This window comes from Hesperophylax consimilis, chromosome 5 (assembly GCF_061612785.1).
Source record: "Hesperophylax consimilis isolate HC1 chromosome 5, BYU_Hcon_1.0, whole genome shotgun sequence".
NCBI lineage: Eukaryota > Metazoa > Arthropoda > Insecta > Trichoptera > Limnephilidae > Hesperophylax > Hesperophylax consimilis.
Window position 1 is genome coordinate 12,261,087 of NC_142840.1, and position 13,533 is coordinate 12,274,619.

The 13,533-nt window shown below is 32.1% G+C and overlaps 1 protein-coding gene across 3 annotated transcripts; it reads left to right on the forward strand.

Moving 5' to 3' along the window:
• The first annotated feature begins 187 nt into the window (after positions 1-187).
• On the forward strand, positions 188-13,326 carry HisRS (histidine--tRNA ligase). Of its 3 annotated transcripts, none has more exons than XM_089631637.1 (9): positions 188-371; positions 727-1,023; positions 1,645-1,860; positions 2,208-2,429; positions 2,918-3,124; positions 4,528-4,822; positions 7,779-7,879; positions 9,969-10,151; positions 10,892-13,326. In XM_089631637.1, the coding sequence occupies exons 1-9, from the start codon at positions 279-281 to the stop codon at positions 11,129-11,131; spliced, it is 1,854 nt and encodes a 617-aa protein (XP_089487763.1). In that variant the 5' UTR covers positions 188-278; the 3' UTR covers positions 11,132-13,326. The 3 variants fall into 3 exon arrangements, with proteins under 3 accessions (XP_089487763.1, XP_089487765.1, XP_089487764.1); XM_089631638.1 differs by lacking the exon at positions 727-1,023 and adding an exon at positions 1,117-1,292 and having other exon boundaries at positions 231-371; positions 10,892-13,325; XM_089631639.1 differs by lacking the exon at positions 727-1,023 and having other exon boundaries at positions 10,892-13,325.
• Positions 13,327-13,533: the final 207 nt, after the last annotated feature.

The following is a 13,533-nucleotide window of genomic DNA, read 5'->3' on the forward strand; positions in this document are numbered from 1 at the left end:
AGGCATTTTTAGTAAGCATAAATACCCAACCAGATACTGCAGGCTTCCATCAATTTTCAAATTACCCGGCGGCTGGTATTTAGAAGCATTTTTTAACAAGGTCAGTAACCTGCAATAATTTTCTAGCCTTTTATTAGGTCTGGCAACATCGAAAAGCCATGCTTTCATTTTCCACTAGTTAGCTTGTCAAATTTCAATTCATTTCTGTGGTTGTGTTTACTCGAGTATATCGTGTTGGTTATGTGGCTTATTCCCAGTGACAGTATTATTTTTGCACAATGAGTGAAACTCGTGATTTATTGCAAGATCAAATTAAAGCACAAGGTGAAGTAGTGCGAAAATTGAAATCTGCGAAAGCTTCTAAGGATACAGTGAGTTTTTTATTGATAATTTCGTAAAATAATATACTGATGCAATGTGATTGCTTGATCCGTTGCACTTGATCTATATAATTTAAAATCAATATGTTTCATGTTTTTGCGACGAGGAAATGTAATTTACTTATTTAGACGTCAAATCAACAAGGAAAAATTATACCGTTTTTTAACATAGAAAGCATGCAGTCTGTAACTCAAAAAAAACTTCAAGGCTAAACTACGTCATTGCATTCCAATTCCTAGTAAATTCACATCCTTGATAGATAATTATTATACAAAATCATTCGTACTTCTGGGTACTTACCTTTCAAAATAATATGTTAGTAATGGGATATTGTAATTGTTTTAGAGAAAGTCAAATTCCGAGGTTGAATTGTCCCCTCAGCATTTAGATTGCCTAAATGAATACCTCTCTGACCATAGTTATCTCTGCGGACACATTCCTACTAAACTAGACAATGATGTTCACACATTATTAGAAAGGACTGATAAACAAATTTTTGACAAAAAATATATCTACATTTATCGATGGTTCAATCATATTGGATGGTTTCCGGGCGATGAGAGGAAAAAGTTTCCTTATGTTGAGAGTAAACTACCCAAAGCAGTTGAATACCTTTTTAGAAGTAAGACTATTGATGAACAGGTGAGATTTAAAACTTTCAGCATGCCATTTCGTTAGTTCTAATTTTCGCCTTTTGTGGTCTTTTTCGGTTCGAATGTGTAATTGGGGGTCCAGAACTGAGAGGTTGTCGCTTCTTTTGCACCTTCATGGGTGGTTTACACGGCTTGGTGATGTCTCGCACTTTGTTTGGATTGCGGGCAGTTAACTCGCTGGTATATTTAAACAAATCCTTTGCTAGTGGCATTGTAAATAGATGCTACCTCTCAACATCTTCTGTGTTGCACAACAAGGTTAATATTTTGTATAATTCTGTTTATATTTAGAAATTTATAGAAAATAACTTATGACAAAAACCTTCATACTGCTGTTATTAAAAGAGCTTTTTTGTTATGCTCCCTATATTTTGTTTACTTCTGTCATAAAGTATAACATACAAGTATTAAGACTGTTTTTAATGAGTTCAATACACTCAAAGCGTCATAAAAAATATATTGTTGACATTAAGCAGATATATATATTTTTAATTCTCATAATAAGTTAGTCATAATAATGTTGCACTGTAAAATATGCTTAGTTTATGGTGTGATTATTTCAAAGGCTGTCTTTTAGCCATTCAGTTTTGACTTGTATCTTTATTTGTAGATAGCAGAGGAAGTAGCCAAATTGCTTGAGCTGAAGGCATCTCTGGGAGGAACTGAAGATGTCAGCAATCAGAAGTTCACCCTCAAAACCCCCAAGGGCACGAGGGACTACTCTCCTCAGCAGATGGCCTTGCGGATGGGAGTCCTCGACAAGATCATTACTGTCTTCAAACGCCACGGAGCTGAGACTATCGACACACCAGTTTTTGAGCTGAAGGTAAAAAACATTATCTGCCATGGTAAAACAGGAAAAATGTCAACATTCTGCAAAATCATTTTATTTTTATCCAAAAATGAATAATGTTGCATTATATTTCATCTAGCTAAAGTATTCAGTAAGAACTTGCAACAAAATTTGTCCATTTCCAATTACTGGTTTCATAATCAGCAAGTACCTTCAACAAGCAATTGCATTAAACGTTACACAAGAAATCTATTGTGCAAGTATAATTATAATGGTTCACTTTTACTTTCGTTCGTTACTGTCTTTTTAGTAAAATAAATTACAATTTTTTTTATTTAATTAATTTTTAGTACCATATTAATGATTTTTTTATTTTACAGGAAGTGTTGACTGGTAAATATGGCGAAGATTCAAAATTGATTTATGACTTGAAAGACCAGGGAGGGGAGATCCTCTCTTTGAGATATGACCTGACAGTGCCTTTGGCCAGATATCTCGCCATGAACAAAGTTAGCTCTATCAAGCGATACCACATTGCCAAGGTTTACAGGAGAGACAATCCCGCTATGACCAGAGGAAGGTACCGGGAGTTCTACCAGTGTGTAAGTACCTACCCTAGAATTCAAATAAATAATTAATCTGGAATAACTTATTAAGTAAAACCTCAAATTGTAATATTTAATCATTGAATACAATATTAACGACTCTCAAAAAAAATATATGAAACAGAAATTTGCTAGTTTTTCTTTACTACAGCAAACTTAATTTAGCTTTTTTTCCTTGTAGTTATGTCATACATCCTGGAAAATTGAATTTTATTATTAAAGAATTTATAAACCAGTTTTAAATGTCAAATTCAGACATAATTTATAGCAAGTCTATGAATAAAAAACTTCAAAGTTCGCTCCTGTAAACTTATTAATTTGCATATAAAGTGTGCACAGAGTATATTATAGACAAGGCATATTGATTTTGCAAGCAATATTGAATGTACTAACTGTTAAATGATTAATTTCACAGACCCCTTTTTGGTGTCACAATATTGAATCTATTTTTGTGGTTCTAATTATTTATGCATGAATTATTTCAGGATTTTGACATTGCCGGATCGTACGATGCGATGATACCCGACGCGGAGTGCGTGAGAGTGGTTGCTGAAATAATGGACGCCCTTGATATTGGCTCCTACGTCATTAAACTGAATCACAGAAGATTGCTTGATGGAATATTCGAAGCGTGTGGAGTTCCCGCTGAGAATTTCAGAACTGCCTGTTCTTCCATAGATAAATTAGATAAGGTAAATGAAGCTGTTCGCTAAATCCTTTGCAAAGAATTTATTTATAGATCATGTTATTTCTCTATTCAAAATTGCGCATTTTACTTGTTGTATGTAGTAAACTCTATTCACTGTTAGCCCTTTGTACTCCAAATTATTTTTTATATGGTATACCAGCTACTCAATAGAGTGTAATGTAAAAATATGAGGAAAAATTACGATATTTAAAAAAAATTAGAAGTAAATGTCTTTTGGTAAGGCAGTAACTAAAATGATATATATTTATGTTAAGAAATATATATTTATTATTATACTAGCAGACATATACCCGGCGTTACTGGGGGTTATCCTTAGGACATAGACATATACCATCGCAGACTTTTCTGTAGGCCTTTTTAAGATATACAATTCAGTAGTACATTGTATTGACGTATCTCATAGGGTTTAGCCAGCGTTAACAATGTAGTGCCCGAAAATATATTTTTACGACATGATTATAAAACATTGACTTTTCTCTTATTTCTATAAATATAATATGTATGTTTTATATATGTAAACCTTCGAGAAGAAATACTCTAAATGATAATGAAAACCCTATCAACATCCGTTACGTAGTTAAGAAGAATTAAGTGCACAAACAGACATTGAAAGCGACTTTATTTTATACTTTAATAATGATATAAATATAGATAAGATTGTTAATAAAAGAAATATTTGCATATTCTAATCTTTATAATTTTTTAATGTGTGGTATTCTAGAAAGCAGTCGCCCAAATGCATACGTTGCTTGTTAGGACACGTGTCACTGTACTCACTGGTTTCCCGTCTGCCACGTTTTACTGCCCTTTTCGAGCAGACTACAGCCCTGCTTGGGACCTTTTCTTAAAATATGGCGTTTTCCATTGAGCCTGGTCTCTAATGGAGTGAGAATATTTATCGCCCAGTAAAAAATATTCAAATAAAATGAATGCTTAGTTATTGTTATGTATGAAAAACAGACCAAAAACACAACCAATCCTAAGTGGGTACTGTACACAACTGAATAGAATCATGTGTACCTGTAAAAGGACCAGTTATTTTTTAAACAATAAAATGTATACCCATTGTTTATGTTGCCGCTGCAGCGTCATCGAAGTTGTTAGAATGTTTCCCAATGAAGTACAAATAGTTAATACATATGTAGTCTTATCACTAGATCCCTTATTTGCTGATCTGCTAAAAAGAGTGCCACACGCGCTCGTTATCGTATATATATATATGAAATGTGCTGAATTGATTAATAAGACGTGATAAATAAGTCTCGGCAAATGATTAGTGATTCTTAGTTTGAGTCTGTTGGTTATTTCATCATAAATTTTCATCAAACGCAATTAATAATATTTGTGTAGTTTACACAATTTTAATATGTACTGTCTTTATTTCAGTCTCCATGGGAAGATGTTCGCAAAGAGATGATAGAAGAGAAAGGACTTTCTCCAGAAGCGACAGACAATATTGGTGAATTCGTCCGTCTGCATGGAAAGTCAGAGCTAGTGGACAAATTACTTACTGATGAAAAATTAAAGAAGTCAAAAGCAGCCATCGAGGGTTTGGAAGCAATCAAACTGCTCCTAACCTATTGTGAAATTTACGGCCTCATGGACAAAGTATTATTTGATCTGAGTCTCGCTAGAGGCTTGGACTACTACACCGGAGTTATATATGAAGCGGTTCTCAAAGGTAATTACAATTACAATATTGTTTTTAAATCAACTCATTATTTACTTATTAGGGTATTAACCCCTCCGAAAATCGCCATGTAAGCACTTTAACTGTCTTTAACGAAATGACATTTTACGAAAACTTTTTGTTATTACCGCTTCACAATTAAAGCTCTATAAATGAAACATTTCTGAACGTAGCCGAATAGTAAAAACTGTTTTAGAAAGGTTACAAAATAAGCTTTCAAATTATTATATTACAAATAAATATTAGCATTTTTAAATATTAAAATTTAGAACGCAAACATTAAAAATAGGTTAAAAATGACTCACGTCATGTTTTTAGGTGAAAATGGTACTAAAATCACAGATTATGTAAACAAAAATATTTATTCTATTGTATATATGTGTAATAAACACTTTTATCACCTCATTTTTTTATCATTTCATATAAAAATATTTTATAAAAATTTAATATGTGAAGCGCGCGGCGCTACCGGCAGACATTTTGCGCGGGTAAAAATGTTGTGTCAATTATGCGACTGTCAGCAGATTCCTGTTTTGTATTTCCATAGACAACTTGGTAGTGATGTGTAGCTTGATCTATAATCGACCTTTTAGTTTTTGTTTGAGGGATGTAACTAAAATAATAACGGAGTAAGAACGATTTCTATGGAGAGACACGCGTTGACGTGTAAACACGCTTATTGTACTTGACTGCTATCGTTATTTTATCGTGTATATCTGCTTACGTTGCTGACCGGTTAAGAAATTTAAAAATTCACTGTCACGGAATTCTTATTTTTATGATCTTTCTCAATTTTTACAGTTTAAAAGTCCGTCTATTGGAGCAATGATAATTTGTAATTTGTAAAGACTAAAGTTATTTTTCTAATAACTATAAATAGAAATATTACGGACATAATTTAAAAATAACTGTAGTAGAAACAATGCTCTGGGATCAATGTTATAATAGGATTTACGAAACATACTTATTGCTGCCTCTGTAATTTTAAATATTCTTTTGAAATTTGTTATACAAGTAAGTATTAACTTCTAACAGAAGTATGAAAGAATTTTTAAATGCTTCTACGTACATAATGTATTGTTAATGAAAGCATTAACTTCAGTGAAATGGAAAAAAAAATGACCCTGTACCTGACGGGAAGTTTACAAACAATAATAATAACACCTTTTCCTCAGGGCCCAAGGCCTAACTCTAAATAAGATTAAGTTCCTTTGGTTTTCTGTGTACTTTCTAACATTTTTATTTTATTTTCTTTGCAATCCATGGAGATTTAGAAGGTATACATAAAATTATTTTATTACCCATTTGTGTTTTGATAACAGCTGCTTGTCACACTATGTAACACGTGTGTGCTGGATAAATACAATTCACAATCACTTTGTGTGGTCAAATGTTTTTCAACTTTGCATGATTAACCTGAAATTAATACTGTAATCAAATTTGGTATATACATTATTAAATTGTACCTCTACAGATTAATAGACCTTGAATTTTGACATTCTCTAAAAATTATGTGGCTTATTAGTTTTTTGGTTACAGTAAATTATACTTACCGTATTGATGTTTATACAGATAAAGTAACCGTATTTAATATTTTTGTAGTGGAATAACTTATTGAAAGACAATATTAACAACTCAAATGAAAAATCAGAGAAATATTTGGTTGCGTCTAGATTGAACACGTCTGGTAATTGAACCCACGACCTCAGCCTTGCTAAGGTCTGTTCAGGTTTTCTGTTACACATTTATCATTTGAGAGTTGTTAATATTGGTGACCGGATAACTCATCAAAATGAAAATTCAACACACCTATAAAAAGTGTTATAAAGTTATGAAAAGTGATGAAACAAAAACTAATCACACATGTAACCTATTTAACCTGGTTTTTGTTTCACTTTTAATGACTTTATATCACCGTTTAAAGGTGTGTTGAATTGTCATTTTGAGGAGTCATCATGGCACCGTTAATATTATCTCCAATGATTAAATAATCATATTTATTTATAAATTGCATGAATTCACTGCACGTGGCGCAATCATTTATATATTGCTTCAGTTACAAGCTTTCTTGTAATTCATTGTGATTAATTTTAAAGTTTTGTGCATATTGTGATTGTGGTTTTGGCTTCCATTGCCCATGTGCATAATAATAATTGGAAACTGGCAATTATTTGTAATTTGCACTTATTATTTTTATGTGTAAATAAAGAAATACATATGTAGTAATATGTAATTATTAAAGAATCACCCTGTTTTTATATTTGTTGATGCATAAATCTAATAATAATTGCCATTAGATTATGTAGTTACTATGTGTATAGTTTCAAATGAACTATGTTAATGAAAAACAGTAGATTCCCCTCACTTACATTTTCCTCAGTTTCACACATTTTTAGTCATTCCCAGTAAATTGAAAAAAGAGGTTTTACTGTATAAGTGCAACATTTACGTTGTTTTATTTGGTTTAAAACTAATACATTTTTAAAACTTTTCAACGGTCCCCATTAAATGTCGACTTTCGGCCCGTTTCAGCTTTCGATCAAATAGTGATTAGATAACAGATTGCAGCTGTTGATCTAATCAAAGAGAATCGACATTTAATAATTGCAAGTTTTACATTGTCTTATTTGGTTTAAACTTATACATTAAAATTTTTTTTAATGCACCCTGTTAAACGTCGACTCTCGGCCCATTCCAGCTTTTGATCAAGTTTAAGGCATAACTGTCATATTGTTGTTAGCTAATCTCAATTTGATCAAAAGCTGAAATGGGCCGAGAATCAACATTAAATGGGGACTGTTAAAATGCCAAAAATTCAAAATGGCGCTAGAGTTTTAAAAAATCACAAAATTTAAAAATTAAAAAAATTTTCTTTTTAAAAAATAAACCAAATTTTGGAAAAATTGCAAGTTAACAGTTATCTGATGATGGTTTATTGTTTTGTTAGGTGAAATTACTCCCAAAGGTGAGGAGTTATCAGTGGGGTCGGTGGCGGGAGGTGGGCGCTACGATAATCTCGTCGGCATGTTCGATTCCAAGAACAAACAGGTACGATATCCATGATTTTAATTTAATTTAGTTAGCATAAATCTTCCAACCAAAATAATTACTAATTAAAGATCATTGTATAAATAATAATTAACCCATGATTTGTGTAAGTAGCCGCCTGATAAATATTTGTTTTGTGCGACAAAGTTTTTTTTGTCGCCCTTTGCTGATATCGCAGTCTGGATAAAAATAGGAATTATAAGTATTTTTGTACTAAACTTGTATAAAAATATTATAGACATTTATAGCCAAGCATTATACATTATTGAGTATGTAAAATCAATCAATTTAGGATAGAAGTAACCATGTAGGTAAAAATGATTTGGAATATACTTCTTTCAAATAATAATAAATAAATTTTAATCCTTAATAGTCGGATGTACTATATAGATGCGTAGATATTAATATGTATTTTTTTTTAAATTTAGGAATTCACAATGTGTCGAATGTAATCACACATAGTGAATATTTTTTCTTAAACCCTAGTGGCAAGAATTTGAAATACATTGGCCAATAAGAATGCTCCATTTAGCAGGCCATATCTCTGAACCAATCATAATTTAGAATGAAATTCGTGTTCCAACCAATCAATAAAATCCAATAGTACTTACCTAGGACTTGAATTCGAGTTAGCGCTCTCAATTGACCAAATTTTAGTAACTCGATCTTGAGTTACAGGCAAATCACGGGTTAATGCAATGTTGATTGTTTGGATGCTTTCTGCTTAACGGTGGCTTATAAGAGTATCTAAATAAGTTGCTGCTACATCTGATCTGTCATTTTGTAGTGTAATATGTACTCCCAACTGAAGCCAATGGGACTATGGCTTCCCCAAATTGGCGTGCGTTGTGAGGTTGAAGGGGAAGTAGATGGGAAGAGGATTGTTGGGAAGTACGTAGCTATTCAGATCTGGTCACAAAACATGGCTATTGCCATTTCCAGAAAATTTCCGATTCTGAATTGTGGTCTTTTACGCGGGAGAGTTTCTACTTCTCTGAAAGTGTAATGATTTGAAATAGAGACGAAGGTACACTTTTTATGGTGACCTTGTATCTCATCAAAGTGACAGTTCAACACACCTACAAAAAGTAATATACAGTCATAAAAAGTTGTGAAACAAAAACTAGGTTAAATAGGTTACATAGGTAACTATTAAACCTTGTTTTTGTTTCATCACTTTTAATGATTCTGTCACTTTTTAAAGGTGTGTTTAATTGTCATTCTGATGAAATATCATGGATCCACTTTTTATGTTGGGACTCTCTTTCTTGAGAGAGTAATCTCCCTAAATGATCTATCCAAAAATGGAATTGGGTAAAATAATTAAGATTTCATGTAAAAAAAACACATAGAGGTGAAAAAATGTTTTAGCCTGTCAATAATAATTGACATGTGACACTATATTTCAATTTATTTAGACATTATCTTCACAGTTAACTATGCACAGACTTACATACAATTATCTTTACTATGAGTAATAATAGTATTCAGAATGCCAAACATGAATATGTACCTACCCACTTGTTTTACCAAGGTCAATAAAAACTAGGAAGTAGCACCACGCATTCATTATAACCAGAAACTGATTTTTTAATGCTTGATTATAACTGTGTTCCTATTTTATTTTATTTATTTATTTAAGTTTTAATACAGCAGGACTGGGAGGATAGTGCAATCCCAGTCTGCCATATTACATGAAATGCAGTAAAACAGGGAAAAAATAAAATAAAAAATTATAAAAATGGAAATAAGATAAAACAAAGAGAAAAAAAAATATTAGGCAGGTACCTAAACATAAAATTAAAATATAAATCAAAAGTAAAATAGTCATATAAATAGGTAATACAATAAAAACACTATATACTTAATTCTTAAATTTGTTTATTCTCAATGGTGTTCTTTCGCCGGAATTTGAACCTACAACCTCCAGAGTCGTTGTCCGGAGCCTTAACCCTGGACTATGGAAGCATGTATCCCGAATTGAAGATGATGTAGTCCCATTGGTTCTGGGCCGTTGGGATTCTTGTGCGGTAATCACATTTTAAGCAATACTTAATCTTATGTATTAAATATAATAGCTTTATTTCAGGTGCCCTGCGTTGGTGTCAGTATTGGCGTGGAGAGGATATTCTCGGTGATTGAAGCCAAGTTGGCTGCTAACGCCATGGCGGTCAGGACTGCGGAGGTGGAGGTCTATGTGGCATCCGCCCAGAAGAACTTCCTGGAACACAGAATGAGGATTTGTAAACTGCTATGGGATGCTGGCATCAAGGTGGGTTTGCACTATCCAATTTTGATAATAATTATGTACTTCCACTTATTTGAATGCATTCACAATCCTTCCCACTGACTGTCTTTAAAATTCTGTCAACTGCCTGATGTGTTTGCTGAACTTTCAATCATAATATGCCTAGGATAAATTATGCTAGATAAATCTACAAAATACATGGTTGCTTCACTATCATGTTCACAAATAATATACACGGTGTCCAAAAACTTGTAGTACAAGCGGGAAACTTGTAAAACTAGTGAAAATTTTCGCCGAGTATTTCGATTTAGATAATTCAGATTTGTTTATTTTTTCCATTTTTTTTTTGGTTTTATCTAAAGGGTTAAAACACTTCTGGAGTCGAGTCAATGCTTCGATATATTTAAAAAAAATTTTTTTATTAATTAGCTGTTACTAAACTGATTCTGAACAAATTCTGAATTCGGGTTCCATTTAGTCGAAAAAGAAAGCTCAAATAAAAAAAGTTACACTGCAAAATAGACTCTAAATGTGATGTAAAATTCCCCAGTTTCCCACTTGTACTTTGAGTTTCCGGACACCGTGTATTACATACCTATATCTGGGCTTTTCCGAATTATGAGTAACACAATCTGGAGTTTCCCACATTATGTAAAAATAAATCATTTTCCATGTGCAACTCAAATAACAAATAAGCTGCTAACATGTGTTGTGTAGTTTGTGGAAAATTAAAATCATAACATGCTCGTTAATGCTATTTTCAGGCAGAACAATCCTACAAGAAGAACCCCAAGATGCTGACCCAACTGCAGCACTGCGAGGATAACGGCATTCCCATCGCCATCGTCCTCGGAGAGTCGGAGATGCAGCGGAGTGTAGTCAAGCTCCGAGTCATCAAGACACGAGAAGAGATAGAAGTATCCCTAGATCAAATGGTGGATCTCGTGAGGAAAAAGCTCACTCACCTTAATTCCGACATCCAACTCACCAACGGAGACGCCTAAACATTCACCCAACAATATTTTTTCTCGCTTATTAAACTGCACATATTTTTATGCATAAATTCATGATTGATTTTCTTTCGTTCATTTTACTCATGTTTTTGTTGTAAAAGCGTTTTCTTTCGAGTACTTAATCTATTCGCTCCTCTCCACATGATGTCATCTTTGTTCTAACAGGAAAGATGAAAGAGTTTTTGTAAGAGCGGCCTTGTAAAGAGTCAACTTGATAAGAATTTACGTACGAGTCAATTTGTTAGAGTTTGTGATGTAAGAGTTAATGTTTTCTCCCAGAACAGAGATGATCTGGTGCCCAAATGGTCTGTGACTGCAGTGCTCTGCTCTTATTTATGCATTCATTTTAAAATAAAAGTGTATGAATGTCCAAAGAATGTTGCGTCTGCTCGCTCTTACAATGTAATCCGAAAACACAGTGAAAGGGTAATTTTTCTATTATTAATTCTGTATTGTTTCAAGCTTTATGGTTAGCATTGATTGATAATGAATTCATAACAATAACATTGTACATATTATGCTCTCTATTGCTTATCAATTGGTCTACTGAAGAGTTACTCTTTTAAACTTGACACACTTTTGTTATCAATTAAAACAAATTCTGTATTGAAGTGATAGGAAAACAAATAATAGGTTAATATGTCATTTTTCATACCATTTTGATAAGATCCATTGAATCAAATATTCAAGACTCTGAAATCATTATTTAATTCCATCTCAACGTAAACAGTGTAAAGGCATGTTTTTAATTTGTTAAGATTACACGTCATGAAAAGATAAGAACTGTGTTGTGCTATTCCTAATTAAATTATGTAATTATATTAATTTATTTTCAAATAAGTTTGTTTCATTCTGATGTGCTGTTCATTTATCCTTCAATGTAGCAGATAACATCACGATAATGATAGATACTAGATTTTTAATTATTGTATACTTGCGTTACGTAAAAATCATAATAAATTACAGAAAGCTTGTGAAAATGGTTAGCGTATTTGAAAACAGGAATACTGATTTATTATAAAATCCAAAGATATGGATTATTTGAGAGAGATGTCTCTGCAGTTTAGTATTCTGTGGAACCAAAATTTAAAAAAAAACTTATCGTTGCTGAATCAATCATTTTATTAATGTCACTGTTGAATTATTACCGCAAAGATGTCAGTTTAAATTCTCAGATTAAATGGAGATACATATAACATCGATATAACGCGACATTACATCGAAATTCTTGCTATTTAACACTGGTGTAAATTGAAAAGTAAATCATGCCAAATATACATAACCAGAAACGATTTCAGTATTTTATAATAATATTTATGTTAAGATTTTTATTTTATTACGTTACATTTGCATTTTTAAGTTCATAGTTTGTTTTTGCAGTATAAATTAAAGGTTTATATTTTTATGTTTTAAATTACACAAATGATTAAATTTACATTCTGTTTGCGTTGGAAGCCACAAAGCTTCCCATAATTATTTAAATTTTTTGGCCATTGATAGCTAAGTGACGCCAAACTTTGTTATTGTTGCTACTGCAGTTTTTATTGGCTTGAAAATGACACCGGAATCTTTTTACTTCCATTGTGAACAGGACAATACAGTGCATTTCCAATAGGTTATTAATTTTCAAGTCTAGATTAACGTCCAAATAAAGGTATTTCCTATTATTCTTTTATTAGAATGGTTGTGGTTAAATAATATTTTATGTTAAATGATTGATAAATTTAAATAAAATAAAAAATGGTCTGATCCGCGAAGGTTCCTAATTTTAACTACAGGTTTGTTCCCAGCAAAAAAAAACACTGAAAATATGAAATCATCAGTCAATAAGGGCTGGTATCAGTAAATTTTAGTAATGCTATACATAACTTGGCTTATCAAAGAGCAATTTTATAAACGTATAAATCTTCCCTAAAAAGAGCAACTGAATATTTGGGCCAAGTGTTTTATGAATTTAATATGGAATAAATCTTTTATTTATAATAGGTGAAACATGATGTGAAGTTTGTTGGGAACAAGTTGTATTTTATAGTTTCCCATTTAATAAGTGAGTGCGTGTTATTTAAGTTTATTTTTTAGTTATTTTTGTTTTTAATAATGCTTTGTCAAAACTTATTTATAATTTCATTACTTCCTAATGATATCTTATCCAGTAAATGATTTTAGTACACCTTTTTATTTATTTACTAGCTGTACCCCGCCACTCATTGCTGCGGCTCAGTCTGTCTCTGCAGATAGAGAAACAATAGCTTATTTTACTTTTACCTGCAACAGATGACGCTGTTTTTCAAAGAAAGCATCTACCTGTCTACCATCTACGGAAATGAGCTTACATTAATAATAATAATATTTGTATGATTTGTATAGCGCCGTTTTTGTGCAAATTCACCTCA